The sequence below is a fragment of the Chionomys nivalis genome, chromosome 15, assembly GCF_950005125.1.
Source record: "Chionomys nivalis chromosome 15, mChiNiv1.1, whole genome shotgun sequence".
Lineage (NCBI taxonomy): Eukaryota > Metazoa > Chordata > Mammalia > Rodentia > Cricetidae > Chionomys > Chionomys nivalis.
The window spans coordinates 62,820,861-62,840,561 of NC_080100.1; the positions used below are offsets into that span (position 1 = coordinate 62,820,861).

Below are 19,701 nucleotides of genomic sequence, written 5' to 3' on the forward strand. Positions count from 1 at the left end.
GTGGATGTTAAATAAAATTCATAATTGCTGATTTTTGTTCCTTTAAACCTTCAGGTTTAGTGTTCATTTTTGTCGATATAGACATATGCTAGTTTAGGGATTATAACATTTCTCCCTTGGAATTCTAAGACTTTTGCCTGGTTTACAATTGATCGGCAAGGTTATTTAAAAGCATAATATTCTTGAGATAAGGTAAAATTGGTTGAAAGGCACAGAAAACGTTTGGGGAATACCATGAGTTAAAAATATACTAAATGTATATCCATGTATTGTAGCCTTGTTCGTGGCCCAGGGGTCTCAGGGGAGATCACAGTGTACTGGAGGCTAGTTCCTCCTTCCGTGGGGGAGTTTGCTGAAACGTCAGGACAGCTGACAATGCAGGACGAACAGTCTGAGGCTACTGTAGTCATTCAGGTACCAGTGTGACTGCCTTCTGTTAGCCCGCGTGTGTGTGTGTGTGTGTGTGTGTGTGCGCGCGTGCGTATGTGTGTGTGTGTTTGTGTGTGTGCATGAGTGTGTGTGTGTTTGTGTGTGTGTGTATGTGTGTAGAATCGGAGGGAGGTTACAGAGTCCGTGGCTGTTTCTATGCATAAGACACTTCCTTACATTATGCCTTTTTTGGGTTTTGTAACTTCTCCAGGCTCTGAATGATGACACCCCTGAGGAGAAGTGTTCCTATGAGTTTCAGCTGACTGGAGTCAGTGAGGGTGGGGCACTGAATGAAGCCAGCGTCACCGCCAGCGTCACCATGGTGGCCAGTGATGACCCTTATGGCCGGTTCTCATTTTCACAGGAGCAGCTTCGCGTCTCAGAAGCAGCGCAGAGGGTATGGCGCGGGCAGCTTCAGCTCTTACTGCTTCTTTTGTTTTTAGTGTGCTGAGCAGACATCAAAATGCTTGTCTTTTTCGTTTCTTTTCTAAAGCTTTCCCCCAATGGATTAATTTCTTTCTGGTATCTTCATTATAACATGTAATTTCTATAATTGTATAGAGTTAAGTTTAATTCCAGCATAATCCCAGTAAAAAGAATCTTTAATTAGAGATGATTTGTTCGGTGGATTAAACATTCAAATTAAACAGGTAAGCAATTTTCTTCTAGGTTAATGTCACAGTTGTCCGCTCGGGTGGCTCTTTCGGACGCGTGCGAGTCTGGTATGAGTCTGATAGCCAGACGGCCAAGGCAGGCTGGGACTTTGTTCCTGTATCAGGGGAGCTCCTCTTTGAAGCCAGGGAGAGGGCCAAAAGTCTGCATGTTGAAATCCTTGACGATGACCTTCCTGAAGGCCCGGAGGAGTTTGCTCTCGCCCTTACAAAAGTGGACCTCCAGGGAAGGTAAAGGAAAGGAAATGGGGGCGTGAGGAGAAAGCAAGGGGGGGAAGACCCTGGGCCAGGACTGAACAGAGACAGTAAGACAAACTGCTACTTGCTTAATTTTCTGGACTTTACTCCCCGACTTCCATGCTGAGAGAGCATGTTCCTTTTCTGTGCCTTCGCCCGGCAAAGCCAGGGAATTGCTGTGGTATCTCAGCTCCTGTGGCGTTAGCCCGACTGTTTTCCAGGGCAGCGCTCATCTGGGGTGGCCCTTCTGGACCCCTGACCGAGTGGAGTGGGAAGCACATGTCCTTGGTATACCAAAGTCTCTGCTGTCTTCCCGGTGGGTCAATGAGATCGATCCTTGCCCAATAGCAGTTAAAACTGGAAAAAAGATCGAATGGTAGTTGACAAAACTTGTGCAGCATGTTTTCAATGAAGAATCAAAATTCATCATATTGAGGCTTGTGTCTTCCCCGGAGCTGGCTTGATTGACAGAGTAGGAGGCATCACTACTAGCACTGTGAACTGCTCTTGGTTGACTCAGTCATCCTTATTCAGTCTACAAAGGGCCCTGGAGGGGACCTTTTCCTAGAACAATGCATGAATTCAGAGAAGACTGGAAGTTTTCTTATGGCTTAAAATATATATCCATTAGTTACATACTGTCTTCAAGTTCCTATAACTGCAACGAAGTACCATGACCAAAAAGGCAAGTTGGGGAGAAGAGGGTTTGTTTATCTTATACGACCATATTACTGTTTATCATTGGAGGAAGTCAGGACAGGTGCTAAACAGGTCTGGAACCAGGAGGCAGGAGCTGAAGCAGTGGCCATGGAGGGCTTGCTCCTCATGGCTTGCTCAGTCTTCCTTCTTACAGAATTCAGGACCACCAGCCCAGGGATGGCACCACCCACATGGGCTGGGCCCTCCTCATTGATCACTAAGTGAGAAAATGCCCTACAGCTGGATCTCATGGAGGCATTTCCTCAGCTGAGGCTCCTTCCTCTCTGATGACTCTAGCTTGGTTCAGGTTGACACACAAACCAACCAGTACACATATAAATTTTCTCCACTCAGTATTTCACTCAGAAGCATATGTAGAGTGTACATTCTTAGAGAGCCTTAGAGAGCTAAAACTGTATTTTTAGTTCACATCAAGTCTTCCACTTTTAAGAAATGATTCAGTGTCTGGCCGTGGGAATTCAGTCCCTTCTCTTGCTCAGTCTTGCTTCCCTGAATGCAGTGTGGAAAGAGCAGCTCCCCACCTGGGCCAGCATGTTTGCGACTTTGATTAGCTAGGACATGGAGATTTTGCTATCTTGACTACTCTTTCAGAGATAAATTTCCATGTTAATTCTGGGAAACAGTTTTTGCTTGCCGATAATTACTAGGCTTTCTTTGATATGAAAGGGGCAATAGAATACAGTGCGCTTCCTGTATTGCCTCTCGGTTGAGAACTGCTGCTTTGGTGGGACTTCTGGTATCCAGTCCACGGTAGATCTCCTGGTGCCGAGGAGCGCAGTTACTCCGCCCATTTAGTGTTTCAGCCTGTGCTGCTCTAAGTTCGCTTCACCGGAGATCGTATTTAGCAGGTCGCAACATTTCAGTATAAGGTGGCTATGAGCACCACATTAGAATTTGGGAATTGAAGAAAGGATTGGAATGGTTTTGTATTTTTTAAAAAATTCTTTCACTTCAGGAATTGAAATGCCATAAGGACCTGGAAGTTCAAGTTGGTTGATGGGAGTGACATCAGGTCTGAGTCTTTTGCCAAAATAGGTTGTTATTATTCAAGTAAGCTGAGGACTGGATTGGAAGATATTGATTATAATTAAATTGCATTGCCTTGTAGCCTTATTTTTATTTTGCCCAAACTTGTAATTTTATACTAGCCTTTATTTCATGTAAGCGCCGATACTTGGGAGCCACATAAAAACCTTGCTTCACACCAGACAACCTTGGTGTTGGGGATACTTAAGGTCGTTACAGTGCTGGGGTAGAGCATTTGACTAGCATGCCTAAGGCTGTGATTTCACTGTGCAGTACTGCAACGGAAATGAAGCAGTGCAACACTTGGTACTACTCAGGTATAGGAGCTAGAAAGACCGCTATGTTCACACTACACATGCTCATGCTTGTTATCTTGTTATGTTTTCATTTTTGTTTCTTATGACTTTGCAAGAGGGTATGATTTTACCATCCAAGAGAATGGACTTCAGCTAGATCAGCCTCCTGTAATTGGAAACGTCTCCATTGTTCAGATCATAATAATGGAAAATGATAATGCGGAGGGCATCATTGAATTTGACCCAAAGTACACGGCCATCTCAGGTAAGCTTACTCGGCTGGTCCCTAATGATCACAGCATTCTCTGAACTGCAAAGGAATCTGAATTTTTATATGCACTCTTTTGTCTGATCACAAAATATCCCTACAGTAAAGATTTTCAGTTACTTTTAGGGAGTCTTGCATCTCTGTATTTTGCTAGGAAAATAATTGATGTTTAAACTTGAAGGATGATTCAAATATGTCTGCTTTTAGCATCGTTAAGGGGCTGGAAAGATGACTCAGTGGTTAAGGCTGCTTGATGCCTGTCTTAGCTGGATTTCTATTGCCTAGATAAAACCCCATGGCCAGAGCAGCTTGGGGAGGAAAGGGTTCATGGCATCTTCTGCCCTGTATTCAGGGCGGGAACTCAAGGCAGGAACCTGGAATGGGGAGCTGATCCCGAAGCCGTGGGGGACACTGCCTGCTGGCCATCCTCCTGGCTTGCTCAGCTTGCTTTCTTATCCCATCTGGGACTACCTGCCCAGGCGTGATATCACTCATAAGGCTTGGGGCCCTCACACAGGTATCATTAATCAAGATAGCACCCCACAGGTTTACCTACAGGCCAATCTTATGGAGCTACGTTTTCAATTGATATTCTCTCTTCCCAGGTATGTTCTAGGTTGTGTTAAATTGACGAAAACCAAACAACACACTGCTCTCGCAAAACACTGGCGTTTGGTTTCGTCCATCCACATCTGACTGCTCAAAACTGCCGAGAATTCCAGCTCCAGGGGATCTGATGCCCTCTTCTGGCTTTTGGGGAACTTGCACATTCAAAGACACATTTACATGAATAAAAATTAAAGAAATCTAATTTTTTAAAAAGAAAAAACTTTCAAATTTATGTAAATTAATTTGATATGATCATAGCTTAGTGTCACTTATTCTCTAGTGAATATCACCATCGAAATGAGCATTCTCCTGTCTTGTAGCTGCAGATCAGACCTGGGCCTGGTCACGGCTTCAGCCCCTGTCAGGCTTGCCCAGGGCCGCAGTTCCCCTATGTGCTATCAGGACATAAAATGCTTGGTTACATTCCTTTCTGGGCAGAAAGAGAGGACTACCTTTCTAGAATATGCTTCTGTTCAATGGTAGAATGTAAATATCATTTAGAAGTAAGGTGGGTGGTGGTGCATGCCTTTAACCTGGCACTCAGGAGGCAGAGGCAGGCAGATCTCTGTGAGTCCAAGGCCAGCCTGGTCTACAGAGCAAATTCTAGGACAGACAGAGAACCCTGTCTAAAAAAAAATTTAAAAATATACATAATTTTAAAATAAGCATATTACCTCGTTTTTGCAAATGGTTCATTGGCTCCATCGCCTCTCCTCAGACTCCTTAGCTGTCTTGAACCCTGAACAGAACCCCTCGTGCATGCTTTCCATGGACTTTTTGAATAAGCCGTGGCTTATTCCTTAAGTTATTTTATGAGTTTCAGCCCATTACTGATAAAGTGATGTTGCTTGTTTGCATCAAGAAATAAATATGATTTTTTTCTATTTACTCATTTCTCAATAATTTACTGCTTCAGGGAGGAATCTTTGCTAGTAAATACTTTTTAAAATTTGAATTTGAATTTTGGAATTGAAATCAAACATGAATATTGGTATTTTCTGATTTTCTCTGGTTAAAATTACAATAGTTTATATATGTAGATTTAAAAATATTCATACAAGGGCTATTGAGATAGCCCAGTGGGTAAATGCACTTGCTGCCAAACCTGAAAGCTGAAATCAAACCTGGAAATCCAGCTGGAGGAAGAAGGGATCTGGTCTTTGAGTACCACACATGTGCCATGTATGCATATATAAGTGTATATGTGTATATATACACACACATACACACATATGCACATTAGCGTGCACACACACATATACACATACACTGTTGGTGGAGCAGCGGGCTGCGTTCCTGGCACCCGGCTGCCCGCACGGCTAGCTTTATACTCGAAATAATTACATGGAAACTATATATATTTTTTTAAAGATTTATTTATTTATTATGCATACAACATTCTGCTTCAATGTATGCCCGCACGCCAGAGGAGGGCGCCAGATATCAGTACAGATGGTTGTGAGCCACCACGTGGTGGTGGGAATTGAACTCAGGACCTCTGGAAGAGCAGCCAGTGCTCTTAACCTCTGAGCCATCTCTCCAGCCCCCGGAAACTGTATTCTTTTGAACACTGCCTGGCCCATTAGTTCCAGCCTCTTATTGGCTAGCTCTTACATATTGATCTAACCCATTTCTAATATTCTGTGTAGTACCATGAGCTGGCTTACCAGGGAAGATCTTAACCTGCGTCTGTCTGGAGTGAGAGAATCATGGTGACTCACTGACTTGGCTTCTTTCTCCCAGCATTCTGTTCTGTCTACTCCGCCTACCTAATTTTCTGTCCTATTAAAGGGCTAAGGCAGTTTCTTTATTTAACCAATGAAATTAACTCCTCCATCACATGCACAGACACACACACATGCACATTAGCGCATATACACACGTGTATGTACACACATATGTATATGTACACACAGTATAAATGTGAAACATACCCCACGATAGAAATAGTGCAAGGCTCCCTTACACACACTGTTTATATTTCAGCTGAATGTGCAGAGGTGATCCAGATTACCTCCCCTCTATGGACACCCTGTGTTTATCTCCCACCGTCTCAAGCAAGAGTTTCTTATTTGTGCACAGCATGAAGAGAAAGAGTGCTCATAGGTTGCTTACATTTTTAAAAATTAGTCATTTTAAATCTCAACATCTGGCAAACTATATTCTTCATAAAAAGAAAAAAGGGACAAAACTTTCACTAATTTTTAAAAGTTTGACTAAACTTTCACTTATGAACCATGAAAACCATGAATGTGAGCACTGGACTATTATTTTGAGTTGCCTACTACTGTCTGGCTGTATCGTGTAAGCGTCCTTTGCTTTCTCTAGTAACCTGCTAATTGCACATTCCGTTACAGTGGAGGAAGATGCCCGTGTGATCACGATCCCCGTGCTGAGGCTCCGTGGAACGTATGGCCGCGTGTCAGCTGACTTCAGGTCCCAGGGCTTCTCTGCTGTCCCAGGAGGTTACATACTGCACGGCAGCACAGTCACCTTTCAGCATGGGCAGAACCTAAGCTTTATAAACGTCTCCATCGTCAACGGAAGCGCAAGGTTGGTCATAGAGGAAGCAGTGGGTACCCAGGCCTGATGACAAGCATTCCTGCTGACAACACTTGAGAGAGAGAGAGAGAGAGAGAGAGAGAGAGAGAGAGAGAGAGAGAGAGAGGGAGGGTAGGGGGTACCAGGAAAGAGGACGGCATTGTGGTTGTATACATCGTGTTTTTCTCAGATAGAAACCCCTAACTTCTGCTCCTTACACAGCCTGATAAGAATGTGGCAGCATCTTTGGGTCCAGTTTCTGTATCCTTCCACAGTTTAAAAGTCTGATGTCTGGGTCCTGAGAGCTTCATGTTGAGTCTGCTTTTTTCTAAGCACCCTTCTCCTGGTGTGTGCCTGTTGTGCCTTGAATATGGATGGCCACTTTGGGAATGTCTAGCTATTTGGATTTTTCAGGCGTTTTAATATGTTTAGACTCACAGATTGCTCCTTCTTGCCATGTAGCGAATTTGAGGAACAGTTTGAAATTCTGCTCACTGGAGCTTCTGATGGAGCAATCCTTGGGCGCCACCTAGTGTGCAAAATCACAATTACCAAGAGTGACTCCCTGTTTGGTGTCATAAGATTTCTCAACCAAAGCAAAATTTTGATTCCTAACCCCAACTCCACAATGGTTTTACACTTGGTGCTGCAGCGGACTGGAGGACTCTTGGGAGAAAGTCAGGTAGGGTCATTCTTTCTCTGATGTTTAAGTAATTCTGATGTTTAATCTATGACATTGGATCTTCTTATTCCCCAGATGTTTGTTTATTTATTTGTAGTATTTGCTAATTACAGTAAAGTGTTGAGTGGCTCCTGAGCCTGATGAATTCTGTAGAAGTGTAGAAGCTGTAATCTGTTTCCAGGGACTCTTAACAGCAAATGAGGAAGCGAATGAACGACTGTGATAAACATTAGTCAGTCCAACAGGAAGAGAACGAGTTTGGAAATGACGCCATCCCTGCTTTCACAGTGCTCATAAACCCGAATAATCACAAACTAGATTTTTTTCTTTTTCTTTTCTTTTCCTTTCTTATTTTAAAATTACAATTGTGTTGAATTCGCTTGTAATGTTGGGATACACAGTCTGAATGACCTGTGTTACTCAGTATGTGATGATATGGGAGAAAGGAATGATGGATCCTGGAGAGGAGCAAACCTGACTTGTTGGAAGGAGAAGTCCACGTAGTTGGGCATTAAACAAAAGGGTCAGACAGTGCACAAGTAATTGATGACGCAGGACTAGGACTGATGCAGGACCCGTCTGAGACATCATGCCCTGTGGAGAGCACGGCATTAAGGAGACTTCACCAGAGAATCTGCCACCCTGTTTTCACTTGCATGGCTCACCTATGGCTGACAAGAAGTCCGTAGAGCCGTGTGCAAGCAGGAAGGGTTGTTAGGACTTCTGTCCTGTAGTCAGGAGTGATGGGGACAGAGATGACAAGATGTGGACAGGTTGTTGGGTCAGAGATGGAGGCGGAAGAAGAGAGAAGTCATGGGTGACTCCTAGAAGCAGCTGGAATGTGGTGCCAGCCTTATAAAGTTTCATGGCTGCGGTGAATATTTAAGAATTCTGCTTTGTATGTATTAATTTGAGATCCTGCTGGGCAAGCCCATGGAGGGGTGACGGGAGACTGAGTCTGCTCGTTGTTAGGTGGTCAGGGATGACCAGGGAGCTGGGATCGGAGACAGGAAGGCTGGAGAACAAGGAGGGAAACCAGGAGGGCACGAGTCCTGTAAGCATCAAGCATTGCAGGAAGCAAGAAAGAAGGGGCGTGGTTTCCAGCGGGAGGGCGTGGCCAGTGCTGCCGAGCAGAACGTGATAAGCAAAAGGAACCACATGGTCCTTTTCCTCCAGAGGATAGGAAAACAATACAAATTAGAAGGATAGAAACCTAAAGCATGTATTTTATAATCCTAATAATAGTTTCTGATCAAACGTATGAACACTTGTACACATTTTTATAATAAGAATTTAAGTATCTTCAGAAAAACTTTACAGGTCAGAAATTTCAATTTTGGTGTCTATGCTACCATGCTCTGATTGGCAGAATCCAAGCGCATGCTGGACAATGTTGGATTCTTAAACTTCACCAATGTCGTATATTTGTAATATAAATACTTAAAATACAATTTTGTTTTTCTGAAATTATTACAAATTACTAGATACTATTTTCAAGTTTTTATTTGAAAATATTATTTTCATCTCAGGTAAGTCAGAAGTTAGCCCAGTGTGCCCTAGAATAGTTTCATCTTTGTGTGCTTTTTCTAATAGCACACATAGTGCACAAATCCCCTGTTTAACACTGATCATGCCTTGCAGGTGAGCTGGGAGATAGTGGGGCCCAATTCTCAAGAAGCCTTACCGCCACAGAATGGAGACATTGAGGATCCTGTGAGTGGCACAGTCTCTTTCAGGGAGGGAGACGGCGGTGTGAGAACCATCGTTGTCACCGTTTGTCCTCACGAGGAGACTGAAGCTGAAGAAACATTCATAGTGCAGCTTACGCCTTTGAAAAATGCCAAGTTAGATCCCAGAGCAAAAACTGTCGTGATAACAGTAAGTCTGAGTGTCTTTGCCGTAAATGTTTGGATCTAATGGTTTTACCATAAGCTGTTACGATGGCTTGAGACATGCCAATGCTGAACAGAGATGCGAGACTCCTCGGAAGGACTGGGAACGTGGCTCAGCTGGTGTGCTGCGTGCCCAGCATGCATGAAACCCAGGCTTTGAGCCTAGCTTTCCAAACCCCAGTGGTGGTGGATTATACCTATAATATATTTCCAGCACTGAGGAGGGGGAGGCAGGAAGATCAGAAATTCAGGGTTAGCCTCTGCTACATAGTGAGTTTGGAGCCAGCCTAGTGTACAAGAGACCGTGTCTCAAAATAAACAATAATATAAAGTTTTAATAACTCTCATGAGTCAAACATTCTCATTTTTATATTAGTTAATTACATAATAGCTTCATTATTGATAATTTTTGTTAAGATTTTAATAGAATGCTAAATTGCTTATTTTATAATTTTAGAGAAAATTTTGTGTGGGAGAATATTTGACATATCTAGAGATGCGTTATTTATTGTGTCGTGGTAAGTAGAGTATCTTGTCATCAAACTTGTAAAAAAAATTCTTAACGTTTAATGAGCCGGACTAAAGGTTCCTGCTCACTTGGCACAGTGATGTGGTGTTGATTCTGACCTGACTCCGGCGTCTTCCAGTCCAGCGCGGGGAGCTCTGGGGGTAATAATGGCTGGCTTAGAAAAATAGTAAAGAGAAATGATAGATTTGTTTCTGAAAACCCTGTTTGGTGCCTGAATCTGTTAGTGGTTTCCTGAGAAAGAGAACCAAGGGAAACACACACATGCCTGCACACACGTGCTCATATGCATACACATATACATTCACACACATACACACAGGCACACATGTGCATGTATACCATGCATGGTGAGATAGAGAGGGAGTAGACAGGGAAAGAGAGAGAAGAAGGGAAGGAGGGAAAGAGGAGGGAGGGAGGAATGTATGATTTTGGTCAGTAGGTGGGAAACATGGAAGAGATGCAATGGTCTTGGTATTTATTCCACATGGTAGGGACAGGAAACTCAAGCATGGCTTCTGGGTTCCAATCTTCCGTCTTTATCATTCAGTCTTTAAGTTGATTGGATGAGATCTACCCACATTATTGAGGGTAATACGTTTTGTTTAGAAACAAGTGATTTGAAAGTTAATTGTATCTACAAGACTTTCCCAGCAATATCTAGAACGGTGTTTTAGTCAAGTTAACATCATATCCTTGCCCATTTGGTGCATAAAATGAAACAGCATGGGGGCTGGGGAGTATTACTCAGTGGTAAAACACTTGCTGAGCATGTGCAATGCCCGGGGTTGATTCTCAGCATCGAAAGTAACAATGACCGCCACAGGGTCTTTTCTCTGTCATAGGAGGCATCTGAACGAAACCACCTGGCTAAATGTGGGAAGCATATGGTGGCTAAAACACCGGCCTGAAACAGTTACCCTTTGGACTTTCTTGAGATACCCTTTCTAATTGCTTCTTTATTTGGAGAGTAGGAACGGATTTGATCTAGACAATAGTATAGTAAGGAAGATTTTTTTTCACCTCAAATGGATTGGTAGATTTTATTCAAGTAGTACGTGTAGAATTCCTTCTGGTTATCCCAGGGTTAATTTGTTAAGATTCTGTCATGATTATCCTATATTCTATTGACGTCCTGTTAATGTTTGATAGGTACAAAAGTTTGGTGATCCGAATGGAGTCATTCATTTCGCTCCTGAGTCTTTATCTAAGAAAATATATTCAGAGCCACAGCCGTCAGATGGACCCACATCCATTTCCTTCCTTGTCACAAGAGCCAAAGGTGTCTCTGGAGAGATCATGGTATTACTTTTTATTTGATTTTCCTGAGTGAGTTTCAGCTTGCCTCACATATGTGGTTAGGGGAACAGAAAAACTTTACGTTCTAGTTAATTAAAGACTTTGCTGACTTGAAATTACTAGGGTTTTCAGAGGAACTCAGAGGTTTAAGTGCCTTTGCAGTCTGCAGCAAGAACCAGCCCTGAATGTGCTCTCTAAATTAAATTTGGTACAGTGAGCAGAGTCATCAGCTTCATTATTATGAAGGGCTGAGGTGTTTTGTATTTTCTCACTAACTCTAACAAGAAGCCACCTTTCTTAAGTCCCACAGTGATTTTTGTAAATTGCTTGTCGTCTTTGTCCATGCTTTATTTCTCGGAGAACATTTCTATGTAAGCAAACATTTTCTAAAGAACTGCATTCCATGTTTGTTGGTGAAGCCTGCATCTGTGCGCCTGGGAGCTCTGATGGCGTGTCTGTGGGAGCTCTGATGGCGTGTCTGTGGGAGCTCTGATGGCGTGTCTGTGGGAGCTCTGATGACGTGTCTGTGGGAGCTCTGATGGCATGGCTGTGGGAGCGCTGATGGCATTGGTGTGGGACCGCTGATGGCGTGACTGTGGGAGCGCTGATGGCGTGTCTGTGGGAGCTCCGATGGTGTGACTGGGAGCGCTGATGGTGCAGCTGTGGGAGCTCCCATGGCGTGGCTGTGGGAACTCCAATGGCGTGGCTGTGGGAGCTCCGGTGGCGTTGCTGTGGGAGCTCCGATGGCTTGGCTATGGGAACTCCGGTGGCTGTGGGAGCTCCCATAGCTTGGCTGTGGGAGCGCTGATGGCGCGCTTGTGGGAGCTCCGATGGCGTGGCTGTGGGAGCTCCGATGGCGTGGCTGTGGGAGCTCTGGTGGCGTGAGTGTGGGAACGCTGATGGTGTGGCTGTGGGAGCTCCAATGACGTGGCTGTGGGAGCGCTGATGGCGTGGCTGTGGGAGCTCCGATGGCGTGGCTGTGGGAGCTCTGATGGCCTGGCTGTGGGAGCTCTGATGACCTGGCTGTGGGAGCGCTGATGGCGTGGCTGTGGGAGCGCTGATGGCGTGGCTGTGGGAGCTCCGATGGCGTGGCTGTGGGAGCTCCGATGGCGTGGCTGTGGGAGAGCTGATGGCGTGGCTGTGGGAGCTCCGATGGCGTGGCTATAACAGATAAGGGGATATGTTTGTTCTAACGCTATGTTTCGCAGTTTGTGAAATTCCCCTAAACACATCATCTCTCCTCTGCACTGAAGATGAACTACGTTTGTTCATTTGTTTTCGTTTAAAAGTTGTGATCTGGTCACAGCACTTGTGAAGTAATGATTAATTATTATTTTAAAGGTGTTTATTTAAAAAGCAACAACAATAATGAGTTATATACTTTCTTTGAAAGCTTTTAGAAACTTTACTGTTAAACTTGCAATCCAAATAAAAAAATCCCATGACCCAAAGTCTGTATAACTACAGTTAAAGTGGGCTTTCAGAATGGAAGCCATGGAGCATCACGCTCAACGTTATAGTTTCAGTATCAACTATATTTTGTGTGCTTACCCATCACCAAAACAAACAAGAACAAAAGTCCACGACAGAATTAGAACTGGAAGAACAATCCACTTTTTGCCTTCTTTCATAATTAGCAACCACGACCTGTACTCGGTCCTTCCTCACCCCCAATAATTAGCATTTCTTGTTTTTCCTTCATGTTGTACTATAACCACGTGTACATTTGTTTACATATATGCATGTATTATTGGCTAGGTTCCACATATGAGAGAAAGCATGTGTTTTTTCTTCCTGAGCTTGTGTAAAGATTCGCTTGATTTATACATTCTAAGTTCACCAATTCTCATGAAGAAGTTTAACTTTATTTTCTCTAAAGCTTAATTATATATATATATATCAGAATTTCATTTCCCACTCATCTGTTAATGGTCCAATTCCTTGTAGCGAATGAGGCAGTAATAAACACAGATGTAGAAGAATCTCTCCAGTATGGTATGCAGGTCTCCGGATGTGTGTCCAGGGATGATTTAGGATATATCATATACTGATTTTTGGCTTTGAAATATTGTGCATCGTTCACAACATGATGTCTGTGTGGAACTGGCACTTAGAGTTTACTTGATTCTCTTTATCTTTTCAAATCGTGGTCTTTTTAGAAGATTATATAATCTTAATAATAAGATTAACAAACCCTCTGTCCTTCAGATTCTCTTTGAAGGGACCTAATGTACTTTCTGAATTAGTATATAGTTGCAAGTTTGTCTAAATGTAACAACATGTAATTTGCATGTCTTTTTTGCATGACACAGAGGAAATGTGACTGGGAGGTTTTCTGCCCCACGCGCTAAGTTGTGTGACCTCTGATTGTCCTCTCTTCATCCCAGGTGCACTGGGAGCTGTGCAGCGAGTTCGATATCGCTGGAGACTTTCTTTCTACCAGTGGATTTTTCCCCATTGCTGATGGAGAGAGTGAAGCAAGCTTTGATGTCCTTTTGCTGCCAGATGATATCCCTGAGATACAGGAAGAATATGCCGTGCAGCTGGTTTCTGTGGAGGGCGGTGCAGAACTGGACCTGGAAAAGTGCACCACGTGGTTCTCCGTGTCTGCAAATGATGACCCACACGGCGTGTTTGCCTTGTATTCAGATCGTCAGTCAGTACTGGTTGGGCAGAACCTCAGCAGGTCCATCCAGATTAATATTACCCGCCTTGCCGGGATGTTTGGTGATGTGGCCATTAGATTTCAAATACTGTCTGATAATGAAGAAGACCCTGTTGCTCCTGAAGATGAAGAGAGACGGCTGGTGATCAAAGGTGGCACCCCATACAAAGTAGACTTGGTGCCCTTAAAGAATCAGGTATGTAGCACTATTTCAGATTCCAGAACATTCTAGCAGTACTCCTTTGGGAGAGCCCCTTTGTACCTCCTGATCATTTGAAAGGCTTATTTCAATATTTAAAGGTAGTCGTGAAACTGCCTTAGAAAATGCATAGTAATTATTGCATAATGCATTGCAGAACCTGAATGGAGAACCAGATTTCCATTCAGAATCAGTAGCTGGATTTCCATCCAGATTTGGAAGGCGTTTGTTTAGTATATACGAAGTGCAATGGTCAGGGTACTGGGAACTGAAGCATGTTCCCTGGGGTTCGGAAAACTACAAAGACACAGTCTGATGGCGTTGCTTCTGAAACTAGAGATTTGTAGCAGTGAAACTGACTGTGGCAATGAGGAGGGAGTCTAACAGACTTCTCTGCGGGCACTTTGTAACAGGGTGCACGGACTTGGGTGGGTAATATGGCTCAGGGAGTAAGGCATTGTCATTAAGATGACCTAAGTTTAATCCCCGTGACGCACATGGTGGAAGGGGAGAATCAGTCTTCACATAGGAGCAGAGATGGGCATGTGTCTTCCATCCCCATGTAAGTAAAGAAACAACAGAGTCCTGGAGGGCAGAGGCAGGTAGATCTCAGCTAGTTTGAGGCCAGTGAGATCTACATAGTGAGTCCTAGATGAGCCAGGGACATACAGAAAGGCCATGGTTCAAAATAAAGTAATATTAAAAAAATAAGATGCCCTCACACAGATACACATGCCACATATGTACACACACACACACACACACACACACACACACACACACACCATGCCCTGATCGAAGTCGGCTAGAAGATCCTGGCAGTCTTCTCTGTCTAAACACATCAGAAGTGGTTGAGCAGCTCTATAAATCATTGCAAGGACAGTATGCATGTCATTCTCCTTTAGATGAGAGATGCTAGTTTAATTCATTCACCTGCCACTTGATGGTGTTTGTAGTTTATGGTTAGAAATCTGCTCAGAAAATACCTAGATTAGAGCCTTGAGAAAAATCTGGAGCTTGCATCGTGAAACTAGAAGGGAATCTCAAGGTCATGGGGGATTGTATTGTGTCAGTGGAGAAAGGGGAAGAGTGAATTCGGACGCCTGTGGGGAGCACCCAGCGCAGTTCAGTGACGTACTGAGCACTGGAGTGATGTTGTCAGTCATGCTGCTCTGCTCCGTCAGCTAAGGGAGGACTAGAAGAGAGAGGCCAGACTTGCTGCTTGTTTAAAGATTCTTTTCTGCAGAAGTGGTCGGAAGGTGGATGGACATGTCCAACATTCGGGAGACTGGTGAAGAACTGAAGACTCATAGACAGCATGGCATGTCTTCCATTGCCAATCTATGCCATGGGTCTACCTACAACTGTTGTAAATAGGGAGCTTTAGTTGAGGATAGTGCTACACTTTAAATAAGCACATCTGATCAAAGCTCCCAGGATCTGAAAGGTGGGAGACACTCATGGGGAAGGAAGTGTAGTAGTTTTCCATTCATGTCATCCACGTTTCATACAAACTTATGACCCATGACAGTTAGGCTCCTTTACATGACAAACAGCACGCCTATTACAAGAATTTGTACTTAGCATGTGTCTTAGTTAGGGTTTCTGTTGCTGTGAAGAGACACCGTTACCATGGCAACTGTTAGACAGGGAAACATTAATTGAGGCCAGCTTACAATTCTAGAAGTTTAGTCCATTGTTATCATGGCAGGATGCATGGTGGCGTGCAGGCAGACATGCTGCTGGAGAGGAGATTGAGAGTTCTCCATCCAGATCAGCAGGCGGCAAGAAGAGCAAGTGAGACATCTAAGCTTGGCTGCTGAGCATCTGAGACCTTAAAGCCCACCCTTACACACCTACTCCTGCAAAGCTACACCTCTTAGCAGTGCCCCTGCCTGTGGACCTGTGGGAACCATTTCTTTCAAACCACCACTGTGTGACTTTTTAACCTTTTCTAGGTCTTTTGTTAATGCTTAATGAATGGGGACACTGAGACTTTTGGTAAGGCATGGGTTTCATGGCCGTTCCTGCATTTTTGCAGATCTGTGGGAAACTGATTCAAGTATGACTCTGGTTTGTCAAGTTCTAAATCTATATCCAGTGCCTAAACATATCAGCACTAGCAGACATAATAAAAATGTGGAAAATGAGACAGGCATTAAATTGATGGGCGAGAGGTACTTACAGGAGCAGAAATAATTCAAAGACAGCTTGTCTCAAAAGCCCACCCTAGCACGGGTGACCAGTTCACAAAAGCTGGGAACCTGGAGCACACTGCACTGCCTTCTAGACAGCTCAGCAGGCTGGAGAGTGTCCTTTCTAAGTGGCTCTGTTGGTCTAAACCTTTTCCAGGAAGCTCAGCTGACTGTGCTTCTTCCAGACAGCTGGTCTAGTCTCAGTTTTCTCTGCAGCTTGGTTTGTCTGCTCTTGGGAAGAAGGGGCCTAATGAAATTGGTCAGTTTTTAGGACTTCCTAGAGCAATTTTGTTGTTTACCTTCCTTCTTGAGGAGCTTCCCTGCAGGAGGGAATGCTTCAGTCTCAGAGGAAGGTGTTAAATAGCACATCTCTATCGGATTCTCTCCCTGCAGGGCTCATAGATCATCGAGGAAGATGTTTGGGATGAGTGTAGAGCCAGAGGTAGCAGAGAATTTCTATAAAACTGTTTTCTTGATATGACAGAGCCATTGCCCACACAAACTCACAGTGACTGTGATTATATACCCAAATCCTGCACAAGAGCCAGCCAGTCAAAATCCCATGTAGACAGGGGAAGTGATTCTAAAGGCCACAACTAGCGGAGGAGCTCCTGACAGGTGGTTACTGGAAGAGGAAGGGTAAGCTTTCCTGAGTTATGACCAGAGATAAATGGTTGACACTCCAGTGGGTGGTGCTGTACCATGCAATACTGGCAGCTTGGGGTAAAGCTTTACTTGCATGTGAACCCCAAATAAGACTTTCTCCAGTGGTTGTCTTCCTCCATATCACCCACAATGCATATAATACATTTTTCTTTAAAATTGGAGGTTTTAGTTAGACGAGTTTTCGTGAACATCTCTCTGCTCTGCATTGCTGGGTAAAAGCGAGGGCTTTGGACGAATAGGCTCAAATGTTTAGCCGTTTATGTAGTGGCTTCTGATCTTTAAGAGCATCTATGAAAAAGGGAAGATTCTATCAGATTCTGAAAGCTAAAAGCATCCTTAATGTTGGTCTAACACCAGGATTGGATCGTAGGATGTTACTACAGTTGTGATCTTTCACGGCACAGAGTGGCACTGAGACTCACTGTCACACCGAAGGGGTTAGTCTGGTGCTCGAAGAGTGTAAGTCAGAACGCAGAAGCAGTTACGCCTTTCTACTTGGATCAACTACCAAGCACCAAGACTACACCAGTTATTGTAAGAAGCTCAGTAATGACACAGAGGAGTGGGATTTTAGCCCTACTGTTATGTGCTTTCTGTCTGTGCAAAAGAAGTTCCACTGGCCTGGTCTTCCTTCTCTCCTCTCCTCCTCCCCTCCTCCCCTCCTCCTCTCCTTCCCTCCTCTCCTCCTCCCCTCCTCCCCTCCTCCTCTCCTTCCCTCCTCTCCTCCTCCCCTCCTCCCCTTTCTTTCTTTCTTTCTTTCTTTCTTTCTTTCTTTCTTTCTTTCTTTCTTTCTTTCTTTCTTTCTTTCTTCCTTCCTTCCTTCCTTCCTTCCTTCCTTCCTTCCTTCCTTCCTTCCTTTCTTTCTTTCTTTCTTTCTTTCTCAACTGACACAAGATGGAGTCAGTTGGGAAGAAGGACTTTCAGTTGAGAAATGTCCCTCCAGAAGATTAGCCTGTAGGCTCCTGGCACTAGGGGATATGGAACTTGAACTAGCCATCTCCTGTAACCAGACAAGACTTCCGGAGGAGGGACTGGAATGAACCCCAACCCAAACCCTTACCGACAATTAGCCATGCCTACAAGATATGCTGGCACAGTAATAATGCGAATGGCCAACCAATGATTGGTCCAGCTTGAGACCTATACTATAAGGGGGGGGCCCACCCCTGACACTGGGGGGGGCCCACCCCTGACACTGGCTGAATGCCAGGATAAGAGGCTAAAACAAAACATAACTGCTAAAAAAGAAAAAAAAGAAGCCAGTGAAATGATTTTTAATGATATTCTGCTATGCTCATAAGTTGGTGCCTAGCCCAACTGTCATCAGAGAGGCTTTATCCAGCAACTGATGGAGGCAGATGCAGAGACCCACAGCCAAACATTAGGAGGGACTCAGAGAATCATGCAAAGAGGTAGAGGAAAGATTGTAGGAGCCAGAGGGGTCAAGGACATCACAAAGCCACAGAATCAACTAACCTGGGCTCATGGAGGTCCACAGAGTCTGAACCAACAGCCAGGGAGTCTGCACATATATTATAGTGTAGCTTGGTCTCCTTGTGGGAATCCTAACAGTGGGGGCAGGGGCTGTCTCTGAGTCTGTTAACTGTTTTGGGAACCTTTCCTTCTACTAGGTTGCCTTGTCCAGGCTTAAGGAGAGGGGGTATCTAGACTTACTGCAGCTTGGTATGCCATGGCTGACATAAGTGGGAGGCATGTACTTCTCTGAAGAAAAAGGAGAAAGAATGGGTAGGGGAGAAGAAGTGGAGAGGTTGGGGAAAGGATTGGTAGGAGAGGAGGGAGGAGGGTAAACTGTGATTGGGCTTAGAAAAATAATTAATTGATTGCATAATAAAAATAACTAGACTATAGGCATCATAAATGCTGTTTGGCATTTTCTTGATTAATGATTCAAATAGAAAAACCCAACTCAGTGTGGGCAGTTCCATCCCTCGACTGCTGTATAAGAAATCAGGTTGAACAAGTCACAAGGAGCAAGCCAGTAAGCAGTGGTCCTCCATGGCCTCTGCTTCAGTTCCTGCCTCTAGGTCCATGCCTAGAGTTCCTGCACTGACATCCCTCACTGATGGATGTGACCTGGGTGATGGGAGCTGAAATAAGCCTGTCCTCCCCATGTTGCTTTTGGTCAGGGTGTTTATCACAGGGATACAAACCTAATCTAAGCTATCCAGTAACAGTTAGTTACAAACATGTGGTATGTGTAGTCAGATGCACAGATAGGATAGGATCTTCAATTGTTTGTTTGAAAAACTTATTTATTTACTTATTATGTTTATGAGTGTTTTACCTGTAGGTCTGTCTGGGTTCCTGATGCCCAAAAGCCAGAAGAGGATATCAGATCCCCTGGAACTGGACTTCTAGATAGTTGTGAGCTGCCATGTGGGTGCTGGGAATTGAACCTGGGTCCTTTAGATAGGAAGCCAGTGCTCTTAACCTCTGAGCCATCTCTATAGCATTCTCTTAAGTCGTGATATATATGTCTGTGTGTATGAATATATGTACATATAGATATATTCTAACATATATGACCCGAACATGATTCATGTTCAACTTTAATGTCAGTTGCCCCAGGTCTTGTGTGTACTGAACAGGCCTAGGCAGGAAAAGTCACATAAATGACTTGGTACTTTACAATACCATCTGATCCTTTATTCGTCACGAAATTGGAATAAAGCCCCATTAGCTGCCCAGCCGTTGGTTGATGTAGATGGGAACGGGACCTCTGGGAAAGGTGAATGTCATTATTGGGACTTACAGTGTCG

General features: G+C 44.1%; 1 protein-coding gene across 1 annotated transcript in view; it reads left to right on the top strand.

Annotated features, from left to right (window-relative positions):
- Window positions 1-19,701, top strand: part of Adgrv1 (adhesion G protein-coupled receptor V1) — a 550,578-nt gene that overhangs the window by 183,064 nt on the left and 347,813 nt on the right. The window contains exons 63-71 of the mRNA XM_057789515.1: window positions 276-414; window positions 641-826; window positions 1,099-1,331; window positions 3,496-3,644; window positions 6,614-6,809; window positions 7,260-7,479; window positions 9,121-9,357; window positions 11,050-11,199; window positions 13,584-14,057. Coding sequence (XP_057645498.1) covers window positions 276-414; window positions 641-826; window positions 1,099-1,331; window positions 3,496-3,644; window positions 6,614-6,809; window positions 7,260-7,479; window positions 9,121-9,357; window positions 11,050-11,199; window positions 13,584-14,057 — 1,984 coding nt within the window. The remainder of the gene's footprint in view (window positions 1-275; window positions 415-640; window positions 827-1,098; window positions 1,332-3,495; window positions 3,645-6,613; window positions 6,810-7,259; window positions 7,480-9,120; window positions 9,358-11,049; window positions 11,200-13,583; window positions 14,058-19,701) is intronic.